At 40.6% G+C, this 17,426-nt stretch overlaps 1 protein-coding gene across 8 annotated transcripts in view; it reads left to right on the top strand.

The window, feature by feature from the left end:
• The window catches only part of LOC134340820 (5-hydroxytryptamine receptor 3A-like), a 35,339-nt gene extending 18,411 nt beyond the window's left edge, over nucleotides 1-16,928 (top strand). For 4 of the 8 annotated variants that reach the window (XM_063038368.1, XM_063038367.1, XM_063038363.1 and 1 more), the window contains 4 exons: nucleotides 1,275-1,441; nucleotides 4,782-4,992; nucleotides 5,472-5,693; nucleotides 12,135-16,928. In XM_063038368.1, the coding sequence (XP_062894438.1) occupies nucleotides 1,275-1,441; nucleotides 4,782-4,992; nucleotides 5,472-5,693; nucleotides 12,135-12,409 (875 nt within the window). In that variant the 3' untranslated portion in view covers nucleotides 12,410-16,928. The remainder of the gene's footprint in view (nucleotides 1-1,274; nucleotides 1,442-4,781; nucleotides 4,993-5,471; nucleotides 5,694-12,134) is intronic. The other 4 variants (XM_063038365.1, XM_063038364.1, XM_063038370.1 and 1 more) reach the window with 4 other exon arrangements.
• The last annotated feature ends 498 nt before the right edge of the window (nucleotides 16,929-17,426 follow it).

Below are 17,426 nucleotides of genomic sequence, written 5' to 3'. Positions count from 1 at the left end.
GAAAGTGCAATCTCTGCTGGACCTGTTTCACAATCTCAGTGGTGTTCCTGGACCAGGTGAGATTGTCCAAGATCTGCACCCCAAGGAACTTGATGTTTTCCACTCTCTCCACTGTGGAGCCGCTGATGCTGAGGGGTGTGTGCTCAGGCTGAGACCGTCTGAAATCGACGATCATCTCCTTGGTTTTGGTGACATTAAGCATCAAGTTGTTATCACTGCACCAGCTCTCTAGGTGTTTGACCTCCTCCCTGTACATTGTTTCATCATTTTTGCTGATGAGCCCCACCACTGTGGTATAAATTTAATGATCTTTGTTTGTGTGTAGGTTTTCATTGTTCTGTTGTGAATGCCTGCAAAAAATAATCTCATGGTTATATATGGTGACACTATGTGCATTGATAATAAATTTACTTTGAACTTTGAATTATTATCCTACAACTATTAGGCTCCTGAATAGCATGGACAACTTCAATCACCATAACCGTGACTTTCAAGAACTTTCAAGAAATTGAGTCTGTAGGTTGCAGAATTGGTTCAGTTCATATATACACACACACATACTATATATACTGTGTGTATATATACGCAGACATACATATAATTTATTTATATACAGTATTTTATTTAGCCTTGAGCCATGCTGCCCCAGCGATCCCACAACCCCGATTAACCCTAGTCTAATCGCGGGACAATTTTCAATGACCGGTCAAGCTGCCTGGTACGTCTTTGGATTTTGGGAGGAAACTGGAGCACTTGGGGGAAACCATGTTTTCCATCGGGAGGACGTACACAGAACGGAGCTGGAATTGAACTCCAAGCTGCGGAATACCCCAAGCTGTAATAATGTTGCACTAACCGTTACACTACCGTGGCACCCAACATATGTACTGTACAGTATATATTTGCACAATTTGTCTTCTTTTAGACATTGGTTGATTGCCAGTCTTATTTATGTATAATTTTTTTCATAATTTCTATTGTATTTCTTTGTCTATTTTCCTGTAAATGCCTGCAAGAAAAACTAATCTCAGGGTTAGTATATGGTGACATATACAGTACATACTTTGATAATAAACTTACCTTGACTGTGACATCTTTCATCAACCCTTTTATCACCTGCCCTAGTATTTTCTTCGGAGACTCAGTCAAGGTTTCGGTAGCATTTTTTTAATAAGTACTTTTGAATACTTCACATTAAAAACATTAATTGCTATGTGTGGTTGCAATGTTCTTCTGAAATTAGTGAGCCATCTGCTTTGCCTTGATGTTTCTAGTTCGGGACATCAATATCTCACTGTGGCGCTCGCCTGAGCTTGTAAAGTATGACAGGAACGTTTTCATGAACCAAGGAGAGTGGGAACTACTTTACGTCGATACACAATACAATGAATTCAACCTGGAAAGAGAGGTGTCAGATGGCTATGCAGAAATGCACTTCTTTGTAAGTGGTTTTACTTAATATTTACAGATAGCCTTTGATCTACACAGGACCTTATGATAACATGACTTGACAAGTATCAATATAACAACACAGGAATTGCTGGAAACACTCAGCAGGTCAGGCAACATCTCTGGAAAGGAAAGCAGAGTACACATTCAAGTCTGAAACATGTTCAAACTAGTAAGAGAGATAAAATGTGAAAAAGGTAAAGTTTTCCAATGAGGATTCATCAACTTGCAACATTAACTCTGTTATTCTTTTGCCAGATGTTCCTTGATCTGCTGAGTACTTCCAGCAATTTCTGTTTTTATTTCAAATATCCAGCATCTGCAATTTCTTTTGACTTTCATTTACTATTATATTCTTGAGACAATGTATTGTGTATTGCATATGAATTTTTCTTTTGTGACATGGAAGGTTTACTTTCCATCTAAAATTCCCTTGAACTGAGTGCTTGCTGGGTCACTTTAGTAGTCAAGTATTGTGGATCTGGAGTCACTAATAGGCTATGTTAGGATGACAGTTCCCCCTCCCCAAAAGAAGTGAACGAGATAGATTTTACTACAATCCAATGACCATTGTTACTAATACTGACTTCTCCACATCTGGAACCTGAAATTAAATTCACTCTCAGCTGATGGGACTTTCTTTGTTTTTAGAGAATGTGAATGTAGGACAAAGGTTCATTATGTAGTATATGAAAGTTGGATTGAAAGAAAAAAATAAGTCAAAAGAACAATGATTAAATGACACCAACCTCAAATTAGCAGTACAAGTTTCAGATCATTGGGAGAAATGAAAAGTTTATGCTTTTGTTTCGTAAATTTCCAAACAATTTCGGCAAATGGTTCACAAACAATGAAGAATAGGGGAAGTCTTCCCGTGATGAAGCATGTCCTCAAAATTTCACTGGAGTGTCAGTCTGAATTTTGTGTTCTGGCCTCTGGAGTTGAACTCCAACCCAAACCTTCTGACTGAAGTTGACAGTGCTGAAGACTACTGAGACAAGTTGCGTAAGATATCCCCCACCCCCAAACCTCACAACTTTGCACGTACTTATTTAGGGAAAGACCCTCAATCTTCTGCTCATATTCCATCTTTTCAATTGTGGAGTGTTGGCATTTATTGCAAAGGGGTATGCTGTTTAAAATAAGGGAGTTTTCTAAAGGTACAGGTACTGGAAAGAATGTACCTCGGGTCTGGTATCTACAGCATATTCAATGAGGAATTAATTTGCATTGGAAGCAGTAAACTTGGACCTACAAGTACCTGCGGCTGGACATACTGGAGGCTGTGGTAGAACAAAGGAGCCCCCAGAAAATACTGGCAATTCTGAACAATGTTTCTCACCCTCTGCATGGCACTTTGGCTGAACAGAGGAACACTTTTCATAATAGACTAAGACAACTGCGCTGCTCCGAAAAGCGCTGTATGAGATCATTCTTACCCTCGGCCATTAGGCTCTATAATGAGTCAGCCTATATAGCCAGGAAAGTGATGACACCCCCCCCCCCGCCCCGTTAGACAGTTACTAATCTCTGTTTACCAGAGCTCTATTTAAACTCTGTTTTGTTCTGTTTACCACCCACTGCTTATCTGGACAGTGTGCATGTGCTCCCATTACTGTATAATATTAAGGTAATTCTTGCACTTGCACTACCATCCTATCAGTGTGAACTTGTAAATCCTGTACATCTTATTTTTAACATAACTTATTTTTTATTCCTTCTTACTTCTCTTCTAATATTTGTATTTCTTTGCACTTGTAATGCTACTGTGACACTGTAATTCCCTTTGGGGTCAATAAAGAGAAGTTCCACGCTGTATCTCTAAATAAATCAAAATAAATAAAATAACACTGCACTGTGGTGACTGTATAGATTCCAAGCCATCATAACAGCACACCCTCTACTTTTTTAGAAGTTTGCAAAGATTCAGCATGACATCTATAAGTTTGACAAACTTCTACAGAAATGTGGTGGACAGTATTTTAACTGGGTGCATCACAGCCTAATATGGAAACACCAATGCCCTTGAATGGAAAATCCTACAAAATGTAGTGGATACGGCCCAGTCCATCACAGATAAAGCCTTCCCCATGACTGAACACACCTACACGGAGTGCTGTCGCAGAAAAGCAGCATCCATCATCAAGGACACCCACCACCCAGGTCATGCTCTCTTCGAGCTGTTGCCATCAGGAAGAAGGTACAGGAGCCTCAGGACTCACACCATCAGGTTCAGGAACGATTACCCCTCAACCATCAGGCTCCTGAACCAGAGGGGATAACTTCACTATACTTCACTCGGCCCATCACTCAACTGTTCCCAGAACCAACAGACTCACTTTCAAGGACTCTTCATCTCATGTTCTTGATATTTATTGCTTATTTACTTATTATTATTTTTTCTTTTGTATTTGCACACTTTGTTGTCTTTAGCACATTGATTGTTTTATGTCCTGTTGGGTGTGGTCTTTCATTGATTCTGTTGTGTTTCTTAGATTTACTGTGTATGCCCGCAAGGAAATGAATCTCAGGGTTGTGTACTTGGATAATAAATTTACCTTGACTTTTTTACTTTGAACTTTAGATGAGTGGTGAAATCTAGAGCGGTTGATGGAATGCAGGGAGAATGAAAATGATGATTTGTGTAGGGTTGCTGTCGTGGTCTCATTGGGCTGAAGGGTCAGTTTTCATGCTGTATCTTTCTGTGACCCAATCCAAAATGGACAGTTCACCCAATTAGTCTATGTCAGTGTTTATACTCCACTCCATTCCTTTCATCTTTCTTTAGCTAAATCTGTCAGTATAACCCTCTATTCTTTCTCACTCAAATATTTGTCTAGTCTCCCCTTAAGTACGTCTTTATAATTTACTTTAACCATTCCCCAGTTGTATTAAATTCCACATTCTGACTGTTGTTTGGATTTCATTATAAAAATCTTTTACTACATAGAAAAATTCTCTCTACATAACCCATATCACACCCCTTCATACTTCTATTAGATCACTCCCTCAGCCTTCTTAAGATAAAATAAATCTTGTTTGTTCATTAATAAAGCTAATCTCTCTCTTTTAAACATAATCTTTCATCATTACCTGCTGTATGTATCCTTGCATTTCTGGATTCATCTAATTCCCAGGAGTGGGTCTTGAACCTTATAAGTCAGAGGTGAAAGTTGTACCTACAGAGCCAAGGTTGATATTTTGCACCCGATAGTTACCCTGCAGTGTGAACTTTGGTCTTGCAGTTGTCGTATTCCTTTGAAGGAGGTGGAGGGAAATGCCTTTTGTTGTCGAAATTCTCATAAGAGTATTTCTCCCTTGCTTTATTTCAGCTGGTCATCAGAAGGCGCCCCTTGTTCTATGCTGTTAGTTTGCTACTACCCAGCATCTTTCTGATGGTCATGGACATCATCGGATTTTATTTGCCACCAGACAGTGGGGAGAGAGTATCGTTCAAAATTACCCTTCTCCTCGGGTATTCTGTTTTCCTGATAATCGTTTCCGATACTCTTCCAGCCACTGCCATTGGGACTCCACTGATAGGTAAGTAGAACCCACTTTCTTGTCCACTCTTAAGGAATTTTTATGAGTTTCATTCCTCTAGTTAATCCCCTTCCCAACTCCATCACCACATCCAATCTCCACCCCTTCCATTTCAACATTTCAAAACTCTCCAAGTTTACCTGATTGTATGCAGTTTGCAAAGAGCATAACATATAGGAGCAGAATTAAGCCATTCAGCCCATCAAGAGTGCTCCACCATGCAATTATGGCTGTATGGTTTTTCATAAAATTCTATTGTTATTTTCCTGTAAATGCCTACAAGAAAATGAATCTCAAGATAGTATATGGTTACATATACGTACCTTGATGTTCTGATTTTGAACTTTGCTTTAAAATATAAACTCGTGGGCTGACAGAAAGATATCACTATGAAATCTCTGAAAAGTTGATCAGGTTAAACCATTTCAATAATTGAATCTTACTCGCCTCTTTCACCTCTTGCTCCATTTCTACTCCAGGTGTGTATTTTGTGGTGTGCATGGCCTTGCTGGTGATCAGCCTGACCGAGACCATTCTCATTGTGCGACTGGTGCACAAGCAAGACCTCCAACCCCACGTGCCCCAGTGGGTGAAGCACCTGGTCCTGGAGAAAGCTACTGTCTTACTCTGCATCCACAACCGCAACAAAAACCACTTCAGTCCCATGCACCAACACACCGGGGACAGGAAACTCAGCTCTGGTAGGTGGAAGGATCCCTGGGCAAACAAATGATTTCACAAGAATTTCTGACTACATCTGGGATTAGAGTCCCAGAGTCATACAGCACAGAAACAGGCCCTTTGACTCACCTGGTCCACACCAACCAAGACGCTAATCCAAGCTAGTTCCATTTGGCGCATAACCTTCTAAACCTTTCCCAAACATGGACATGTTCAACTGTCTTCTAAAACTTATTACTGTACCTATCTCAATCACATCGTCTCGCAGCTCATTCCATATTCATGCCATTCTTTTTTGTTAGAGAAAAAGATGCCCCTCAAGTTCTGATTAAATCTTTGCCCCCTCACCTTAGTTCTTCAATCCCCAACTGTGGGAGTGAGGAACTGAAGTGCAGAGGATTCAAGAGACCAGCCCAATTCACCTTGAAAACTGCAGCACCAACAAGACACCTCCCACACAACCCTCCCCATCTTCACACACATCTCAACTTCCCTCTTCACTTCCTGTCTCCTGAGAGAGGCACTAAACGAAAGAGCAAGGAGAGATAGTAAGGGCAATATATCTGAAGATTGATTTCCTACTGAAATGAAGACCAGTCTGAGAATGTGCTGAGGGCAGCCCAAAAGTGTCGCCATGTTTCTGGCACCAACATCGCTTGCCCACAAATTGCTAACCCTAACACCTACGTCTTTGGAATGTGGAAGGGAACCAGAGCACACAGAGGGCACACACATCATCAGGGGGAGAACATACAAACTCCTTACAGACAATGGTGGGAATTGAACTGCAATTGTAACCACTGGCATTGTAAAGTGTTACGTTAACCGCTATGGTATCATGCCACCCCCACAATTAACTTCTGTCCTGATCTTAGTTCAAGTGTCAGTACAGGATCAACAATTATCCATGGATTTTAGCCCATAAGACCATAAGGTATAGGAGCAGAATTAGGCCATTTGGCCCATCAAGTCTGCTCCCCCATTTCATCATGGCTGCTCCATTTCCCTCTCAGCTCCAATCTCCTGCCTTCTGCCTGTATCCCTTCATGCCCTGACCAATCAAGAATCTATCTCTGCCTTAAATATACATAAAGACTTGGCTTTCACAGCTGCCCGTGGTAACAAATTCCACAGATTGATCACTCTCTGGGTAAAGAAATTCCTCCTCAAAGGCTTTTTGAAAATCCAAGTACAAAACGTCCACCAATTCCCCTTTGTCCATCCTGCTTGTTATTTCTTCAAAGAATTCCAACAGATTTGTCAGGCAAGATTTCCCCTTAAGGAAACCATGCTGGCTTCAGCCTATTTTATCATGTGCCTCCAAGTACCCCGAAACCTCACCCTTAACAATTGACTCCAACATCTTCCCAACCACTGAGGTCAGACTAACTGGCCTATAATTTCCTTTCTTCTGCCTCCCTCCCTTCTTGAAGAGTGGAGTGATATTTGCAATTTTCCAGACCTCTGGAACCATACCAGAAACTATTGATTCTTGAAAGATCATTAATAGTGCCCCCACAATCTCTTCAGCTGCCTCCTTCATAACCCTGGGGTGTACATCATCTGATTCAGGTGACTTATCTACCTTCAGACCTTTCACTTTTCCAAGCACTTTCTCCCTAGTAATGGCAACCTTACTCACCTCTGCCCCCGACAGTCTCGAATTTTCAGCGTACTGTTAGTGTCTTCAACAGTGAAGACTGATGCAAAATACTTATTCAGTTTCTCTGCCATTGCTTTGTCCCTTATTACTACCTCTACAGCATCATTTTCCAGTAGTCCAAAATCTACTCTCATGTCTCTTTTACACTTTATATATCTGAAGAAACTTTTGGTATCTCCTTTAATATTATTGCCTAGCTTACTTTCGTATTCCATCTCTTCCTTCTTTATGACTTTTTAGTTGCCTTTCATTGGTTTTTAAAAGCTTCCCAATCCTCTAACTTCCCACTATTTTTTGCCCTGCTATTGTTGCATCATCCTGCCTTTAGAATATTTTTTCTTCTTTTGAATATGTCTATCCTGCCCCTTCCAAACTTTTCCCAGAAACTCCAGCCATTGCTGCTCTGCCATCATCCCTCCTTATGTTCCCTTCTAATCAATTTTGGCCATCTCCTCTGTCTTGCCTCTGTAATTTCCTGTAAACCACTGTAATACTGATCCATCTGACCTTAGCTTCTCCCTCTTAAATTGAAGGGTGAATTCTATCATATTATGATCACTGGCTCTGAAAGGTTCCTCTACATTAAGCTCCCTAATCAATTTTGATTCATTGCACAAAACCCAATCCAGAATAGCTGATCCCCTAGTGGGCTCACTCAACCATGAACTATTCTATAAAGCTATCTTGTAAGCATTCTACAAATTCTCTCTCTTGGATCCAGCTACAGATCCAATCTGATTTTTTCAAACCACCTGCATATTGAAATTTCCCATGACTATTGTAATATTGCCCTTTTGACCTGCATTTTCTGTTTCCCGTTGTAAATTGTAGACCACATCTTTGCTACTGTTCAGAGGTCTGTATACAACTCCCGTCAGGGTCTTTTTACCCTTGCAGTTCCTTAGCTCTATCCACAATGATTCAACACCTTCTGACCCTATATCACCTCCTTCTAATGATTTGATTTAATTTTTTACCAACAGAGTCACCCCAGCCCCTCTGCCTGCCTGTCCTTTCGATAAAATATGTATCCTTGGACATTGCATGCATTCAAATATAACACCTTCAGTCCTGTATTCATTACCCTTATTGATCTTATTCTCCTTTCACTTTGCAATGTATCCTGTTGACTGCAATTTTGCCCTATCATCAGCCTCTCCTTGCTAGCAGTCTCAATACTCACTGTCTCTGTTTGTAAACCAACTATCACCTCAGTACTATCACTCCAGTTTCCATTCTACTGCCAAATTAGTTTAAATCATCTCAAACAGCTCTAGCTATCCTGCCCACAAGGGTATTGGTCACCCTCTGGTTCAGGTGTAATCTGTCCCTTTTGTACAGGTCATACCTTCTCCAGAAGAGATCCCAATGATCCAGAAATCTGAAATGCTGCTCCCTGCATCAGTTCCTCAGCCACACATTTATCTGCCAAATCATCCTGTTCTTACCCTCATTGGCCTGTGGCACAGACGGCAATCCAGAGATTACTACCCTGGAAGTCCTGCTTTTCTACTTAACTCCCTAAAATCTCCCGAGGACCTCCTCACCTTTCATTGGTGCCAATATGTACCAAAATGTCTTTCTGCTCATCCTCCCCCTTTAGAATGCTGTAGACCCAATCTGAGACATCCCTGACCCTAGCATCAGGGAGGCAACATATCATCCGGTGTCTCTATTACATCCACAGAAACTTGTCTCTATTCCTCTATGGAATCTCCTATCACTACCGCAGTCCTCTTCACCTCTCATCTCTTCTGAGCCAGAGCTCTGGTCGCTGTAGCTGCCCCCAGTAGGTCTTTTGCCTCAGCAGTATGCAAAATGGTATACTTATTACTGAGGGGAACGGCCAGAGGGATACTCTGCACTGGCTGCCCATTTCCCTTCTCTCTCCTGACAGTCACCCAGATACCTGCCTCCTGCAACTTAGGAATGACTGCCTCCCTGTAGTTCCTATCTATCACTTCCTCAATCTCCCAGATGAACCAAAGGACATCAAGCTGCAGCTCCAGTTCCTTAATATGTTCTCTAAGGAGCAGCAGCTCGGTGCACCTGGTGCAGATGTGGTTATCCAGAAGGTTGGAGGTGTCCCAGAATTCCCACATCTCACACACAGAACAAAACACTGAATGAAGAATAAAGAAGAAACTTACCAGATACCTACCTCACCCAACCCTGATCTCACCGAAACCTGATGAGCCGAAGCCACTCCAACACTGGCCCACTCACACAATGGCCGCTCCACTTGTCCCTGCCTTATTTTTATTCACCCTTTCTAATGAATCCCATTCACTGATTGGGCGCGTTCCAACTCCGAAAACTGCCACGAAGCGCTGCCCTTTTTAATCTTCAGCCGCGCACCTAAGAGAAATCTCCGCTTCTTCCCATGCTCCTGCTCATTGATTGGCATAGTCCAACTCTGAATAACTGCCGCAGAGTGCTGCATATTTTAATCTTCAGCTGTGTACCGAAGTGAAATCATCACTTCTGCTTGTGCTCCCGCTCATCGATTGGGCATAGTTTAACTCCGAAAACTGCCGCAAAGCGCTGCCTTTTTTAATCTTCAACTGCGTTCCAAAGTGAAATCATTGCTTCTTCTCGAGCTCCTGTTCACGGATTGGGCGCAGTCCATTTCCGAAAACTGCCGCAAAGCGCCGCCTTTTTTTAATCTTCAGCCGCATACCTAAGTGAAATCGCAGCTTCTTCTCGAGCTCCCGCTCACTGATTGGGCGCAGTCCCACTCTGAAAACTATCGCGAAGCGCTGTCGTTTTTAATCTTCAACCATGTGCCTGCATGAAATCGCTATTTCTTCTCGTGCTCCCGTCCACTGATTACATGCAATCCAACTCCGAAAACTGCCGCAAAGCACTGCCTTTTCTAATCTTCTTCAACGTACCCAAGTGAATTTGCTGCTCTTTCTCATGCTCCCGTTCCCTGACTGGGCACAATCTTAGTAGGTAGGGAGGAAATGCATAGGGAATTTCTACTAGAGTGTGAGTGTGAGTGTGTAAGTTTGTGCTTATACATGAACCATGACAATGCTAATATAGCTGCCTCCTCAAAACTCTGACAACCCAGGTTCAACCCTGACTTAGAGTGCAATCTGGATGGAGTTTGCACATTCTCCCTGTGGCCATGTGGCCCTCCATGATCTTTATAGGCACAGTATATGAGTGGTAGAATCAGGGAGGAGCTAATGGAAATATAGGGAGAATAAAATGAGTTAAGGTAGGATAAGTGTAAATGGTTGCTTGGTGGTTAGCATGGTTCTTATGGGCTGAAGGGCCTTTCTGTATGATTCTACACAAGCAGGATTCATATATATGTGCAATTCACTGGGTTTGCATGCAACATAATAAAATATCACAATAGGATGAAATAAATCATTTTACTTGAGACTATCTGATGGTCATTTAACCCACCAATAAGTATTGCCAGTAGAGAATTATTCAGGATGGTCACCACTTTCAAGAAAATAAAACTTGGAGTAAAATTTTAATTAACATCCAACAAGCTGTTGAGCTTATCTTTAACCTTGCAAGCACTGTCAAAGAGAAGAGTTGAAGTCATAAAGGATTCTACAGAATGATCCACTCTCTGTACTGTCTCCAAAATACATCATGGAATTCCACCCTATTTAACTTTAATTTTTTGAGCACAGATTTATGGCTGATGCTCCAGTGAAGCATGAGAAAATGCTACATTCTCAAGGGTGCCAACTTTTCAGAAGGGACGTTAAAACGAATTGTTGTAGCGTTGCCAGATGGATGTCAAATTAACTGTGGCAGTACTTCAGAGAGGAGCAGGGAGTTGCACCCAGTGACCTTTCAACCAACATCATAGCACGGTAGCGTGGTGGTTAGTGTAACACTATTACAGTACCAGCAACCCGGGTTCAATTTCCACTGCTGCCTGTAAGGAGTTCGTACGTTCTCCCCATGACTCTGTGGGTTTCCACTGGGGCTCCAGTTTTTTCCCACATTCCAACGACTTGCAGGTTAGTAGGTTAATTAGTTACATGGTGTCATTTGGGACAGCATGGGCTCATTGGGCCAGAAGAGCCTGTTACCATGCTGTGTGTGTTGCTCAGAGTTCCAGCATCTGCAGACTTTCTCTTGTCTGTTACAATGCTGTATCTCTGCATAATATAGAAATCACTCAGACAGATTATCTGGTCACCCACCTCATTGTTACTTATTGTTTACATATTGACTCACCTACCTCATGCATTGAACCTCAGACAACGCATTAAATTGATTTCAATAATTCTTCAGCATTCTTAGGACGTCTTGTTGTCAGGAAAGACAAAACCCATGGGAAATGTTTCTGCCTTTAATTTGGATGACCAGAATTGGATATTTATGTCTCAATACATGAAATGCTCCAATTGCAAGTACATAAAGAAACTAGCAGCTGTAAGTTGCATTTATAAAGTGTCTTTAACGCTTTATAACATCCCATAGCACCTTATAGAAATATTATCAAACACAATTTGACTGTAAACTATTTTGAAGCATTAAGATATGCAATCCTAAACTTGGTCAAGGAGGTATGCTTTCAGAGCATCTCGAAGGGATAATGTAATTTGAGAGCGATGAAGTTTAGGGAGGTAATTTCAGAGTTTACGGTTATGGGCTACAGAAATTAAAATTGGGAATGTGCAGGAGGCCAGAAATGGAGTTCTTAATAAGTTGTAGGCCGAGAGAAGATAACGGAGTTGGAGAAGTCATGACTGCAGGGAACTTGAAAAGCAAGGTAATGGTTTGAAACTCAAAGCAATTTTTTAAAACTTTACCTCAGCAGTACAACTGAATCACTTTACCTGTGAAAATGGAGCACAATACGACAAACCAGTGGATGCTGATCTATCTCAAACCCCAGTGGACAGTATCCTGCAGGAGATTTCAGCCATCCGACAGTTCCTGGAGAAGCGGGAGGAGTACAGGGATATCGCGAAGGAGTGGCTCCAGGTGGGCTATGTCTTGGATGTGCTCCTCTTCCGTGTGTACCTGGTGGCTGTGCTGGCTTATGGAATCAGTCTGGGCACTTTGTGGTCTATCTGGCAATATTCCTGAGACAACGGATTGCAAGCCATGTAGTTTCTGTCCACCTGGCAAGGTAAACACTTACAAAGTTTGCTTTCTACCTTGTCTTACATCAAGTTAGATTGTCGACAGGCTGTAAACAGGCCTCTTAGCTCGACTGGTCTATTTTCTACAATGATCTCCTCCCCTTATCTTCCTTCTTTTCCTTTTTCTCACATATGCTAATCTAACTTTCCATTCAACACATTGGTTTTAAATATTCAACTATTTTGAGCAACCACACCTTAGAATACTTTTGCCCTCAGTCAATTGGACTGAAGATGCAATATATTAGCACCATGTAATGTTTTCTGCTGCCAAAATTAGGGTGCGTTCACTGCATTGGAAACTATCTTGGATGGTAGGGATGTCAAACACACCACTGCTATATTGTACATTTAGCCTGAACGAATGAGGATGGATCTCTGTGTCTTGGATGATGAAGAGCCTTCTCTCTGAGAAACTGAAGAAATTGAATTTTCTGCTCTTTTTATCCAACAATAATGTTGGTGGAAGTTCACACAGGCAGCTGAACCTGTGGAGCCAATTTCTCACCCAATGTCATACACTTAATGTCCTTCCACAACTTTATTGTAGACTGTAGGTAAAATTTGAAAGGTATTGACCTTAGAATGAAGAGTTTCTCTTATCATTGTAATGGTATCAGCCCATTGAGAAATTTATGGAATTGGCTGTAACATTGGCCAACTGATTTCACTTCCTTTTTAATGACCAATGGAAAGGATTATTAAATGGATATGAAAAGCCACCTGTAAGGTTAATGATTGGTGGGTGAGCTTAAAGTAAAATTCCAGTGTTAGTTGCATTGTAAGTCTCATCATTAATCAAACACCAATCATTATTCATTTGAGTTTTTCTTTCTTGTTCCCCTACAGATCTCAATATCCCATCCCATATGATGCTCTCTTTTCCCTTACTGTGTTGAAATCAAAAGGCATTGCAGACACTGTAACTCGTTCAACAGATGAACACATTTGTGCCCCTTCTTGAGCTAAAATGCACAAAAGTTCAAAGTAAATTTATTATCAAAGAGCATATATGTCACCATGTCCTATCCTGAGATTCATTTTCTTGCAGGCTATCACAGTAGAACAAAGAAATACAACAGAATCAATGAAAAACTTTTCACAAAGATGGATAAAAAACCAATATGAAAAAGAAGACAAATTGTACAGATACAAATAAAAAAACAAATAATAATAATAATACTGACAACATGAGTTGTAGAGTCCTTGAAAAGTGAGTCTACAGGTTGTGGAAACAGTTCAGTTGAGGTGAGTGAAGTTGTCCACACTGGTTCAAGAGCCTAATAGTTGAGGGGTAATAACTGTTCCTGAACCTGGTGGTGTGGGATCTCCTTCCTGATGACAGCAGCGAGAAGAGAGCATGGCCTGGATGGTAGGGGTCCTTGATGATGGATGCTGCTTTCTTGTGGCAGTACTCCTTGTAGATGTGCTCACTGGTGGGGAAGGATTTTCTGGTGATGGACTCATTACTTTTTGTAGGGTTTTCTGTAAAAACTAAATCTTGTCCTTCTGCAATCGGTTGTTGAGTCATTCTGCTGCCTTATTGATATTTTGAAATTCGATTCTTGAGCGATAAGATTCTCAGTTAAAAGCAAAAGACTATTGCTAATAGGAGTGTTAAGTACATTTCACCCATTTTCTCGAGAGATCTCAAATCATGGTTTCATTAGGTGTATTTAGGCTGAAGATTCATAGACTGGTGAGAAAGAGCAGAAGAGTTTTCCCTGGTAATCTGGGAGATGAAATCTTCATCTAACATTACAAAAGAAGAATATTTCATTGCTATCTCATCTATATTCTAACGTTCTTTACTTCACTGATATACAATTGTAGTAATATGACATATTTGAACAGAACACAGCATTCATTGCTCATAGATAAAAGAATATTTACACTTTCTAATATCAACTATTTAACAAAACAATAACGTTAATATTTGGGATATATCATTGCATTTTCCAAGTTTGCATGCCCCTAGCCTGGAGCTTTGCCCCTGACCAATCGCCCGTCAATGCATGATATGTCTGCAAATTATGATCCTAATCATTCGCATTAGATGGGCTTAGGTCCTGGAACCTCCACACCTCTGTTCTCCCCAAGTAGCCCTGATGCAGGAATATGTTTGTGGAATTAGTTAATAACTGCCTGCATAAGTAATCGATTAACAAGAATTTGATACATTTTCCATTCATTTTAATCAAATATAAAATTACAAGTTGTATTAAGACAGCTTCTCATAGGCTTCCAGCAGTAAACATCCCTGGGAAATGCTTCACAGATTTTTCATTGAAAATCACATGGATGGGAAGGTGAGCATGGAATGGAATTTCCTTATTTACATTCCCAGGTACACCGGGAGGACCAACTTTAAAATTGCAAAGTGAAACATATAACCTTGTTTAACCAAGCTATTGGGAGCCTGATTGACTTTTTGAATTTAGTTAAATAAAATTATTGCCAATAAGCCAGAAAATAAAGTACAACTGCAAACAAATCTATAATTAATACTTGTGATAAAAATTAAGAAAAATTAGGTAGACTGCGTAAAGAGACACTAACTTACGAAAGACTTGGCCATGCTTGATGCTGGCATAATTGGACTAATGATATAAGATGCTGAACAACTGTTGAGGTGTGTTCTAGCAATAAAATCTTGCCTTTATATAGATGCTTAATACATTGAAGCACCTTACAGCTGGATTCTCAGATTGAAGATTCATGATTGTTTAATGTTATTTCCTGTACACAAGTGTAATGGAGAACAAAATGATTATTACTCTGGATCTGAAGCAGCACAAAAAAAACCCCACAGAAGATAAAGAACACAATAATAAAAAAACACAATAAATATAAATATGTAAGAGCGCTTATATACAGAGATTGATTATATGTCCATAAAGTGACACTAGGCTGTACACAAGGTGACTGACAGGAAATAATAAAGTCGTGGTGGAATTAGTGGGTGAAGGTGTTCATCAGTCTTACTGCTTGGGAAAAGTAGCTGTTTTTGAGTCTGATGGTCCTGGTGTGGATGCTACGTAACCTCCTCCTTCATGGGAGTGGGACAGACAGTCCATGAGCAGAGTGGGTGGGTTCCTTCGTGATGTTACTGGTCCTTTTCTGGCATCTTTCTGTATATACGTCCTTGGTGGCAGTGGGGCTGATGCTAGTGATGCATCGGACAGTTTTGACTACCCATTGTGGAGCCTTCCTGTCCGCCGCAGTGCAGTTTCCATTCCATGCAGTGATGCAGCTTGTTAGGATGGTCTCTACTGCTCATCTGTAGAATGACATGGGTGTAGATGTGCAAAGCCCAGCTCGCTTCAGCCTCCTCAGAAAGTAGAGACATTGATGAGCTTTCCTGGTTGTGTAGGATGTGTTGACACCCATCCGCCAGAGGAGAGACAACTGAAGAGCAAGTTTTAAGGATTGCCTCAAAATAGGAGCGAGTGCTAGAGTTTTGGTGAGGGAATTTCAGAGTCTGGAACCTGGAGAGCTAAAAAGAGAGCCACCACTGCTGATGTAAAGGAATGTGGGAATATTATCAGACTTGTCTGAATATTGTGAAAATGAGAGTATTGTCAAACTGGAATATTGTCAGACTGGATCCCACTCATCTCTAAGAGATTAGTGTCCATGTACCTTATTTAAATCTGCCGTGAACCTGTGTGACATTTAAAAAGGATTTTCAAACTCGTACTGAATTGAAGGAGATTGCAGATTAGAGAACCAATGGCAGTACATACTCCCTTCCACTACAACTCCCTATGAGAATTTATCCTATAATATAAATGTGCATTAGAAATGTTCAGCATAACCTTATATTTACAGTATGCCTCTAAATAGCTGTGTGAATAGAGAAAGCTAAACATGTTTTCTTTTGCCAACGTTACCCTCTAAGACAAAATGTCCAACCCTGCAAACAAAATCCCCAGTGGACCAATATATCTGTTAGACACCTAGTTTACTTTATCATTGCTTATGATTACTCACCCAACACCATATTACTAATGTGTGAATTCACCAAATTTTGTTGAATCACGGATTAGCTTGCATTTACAGTGCTGAAATAGACTGTTCAACTCTATTAATCTATGCCAGTGATTATGTACTGCATGGACCATTCCCCACACAACCATATCATCCAACATTCTCCTCTTTACTCTCTCTTGTGATTGTCCATTATCCTTAGATATTTCTACTTTGATCATTGTAGAAGAAAAAAAATCTTCCATTACTTTCTAAAAAGTCACTAGTTTTTGTTTTCAATATGTCAAGAGGCTGTTACTGGCATTAATCCTAGGGTGGAACAGAATTTAATTTGTTGTTGTGGCATGTGCTTTCTTCCAAAGATAATGTCTATAAGAAGTTTTTCTTTCTGATACGCCACTATTCAACCAAGAACTGTTGTGTTCTGTAATTGTCATTATCCCTCTGAATGTTGTAAACCTTGCAGCTCAATAAATGGTGTAAAGCAAGAAATGGGTGTCTGTGGTGTATTTTTGTGAACCAATTTTCAAACATCGGCCAATAAAGCAAGCTTATTGAATAGCAACTCGAGAAACGCAGATTGATCTGAAGTATTGAGGGAGCTGTGTTGGCATCTAGAGATGATAAGCCAGATTATGTTGATATAGCAACAAAATATATGACATGGAATTCAAATAAAGTAATTAACATGAATAAACAGGCCGGCTGGTCCAACTTGTCAATGTGTTTATGCTCATTGCATTTTATTTCATCCTGTCAGCTTCCTTTTTTGTTCCTTTCTCCCACACACATTTACCTAGTTTCACATTATTAGCAATGTGTCACCCCCGAGGACCTGAAATAATGCTTCTCCCTTTATGTTTGCTGACAAATCTGTTGAGAATTTTTTGGTTAATAATTTCCAATATTTATAGATTGTTACCAAGAAATAATTTGCATTTTGATAGTGCCTTTCCCCACCCCAATATGTC

This window comes from Mobula hypostoma, chromosome X2 (genome assembly GCF_963921235.1).
Source record: "Mobula hypostoma chromosome X2, sMobHyp1.1, whole genome shotgun sequence".
NCBI lineage: Eukaryota > Metazoa > Chordata > Chondrichthyes > Myliobatiformes > Myliobatidae > Mobula > Mobula hypostoma.
This window is presented reverse-complemented; position numbering and strand designations above follow the sequence as displayed.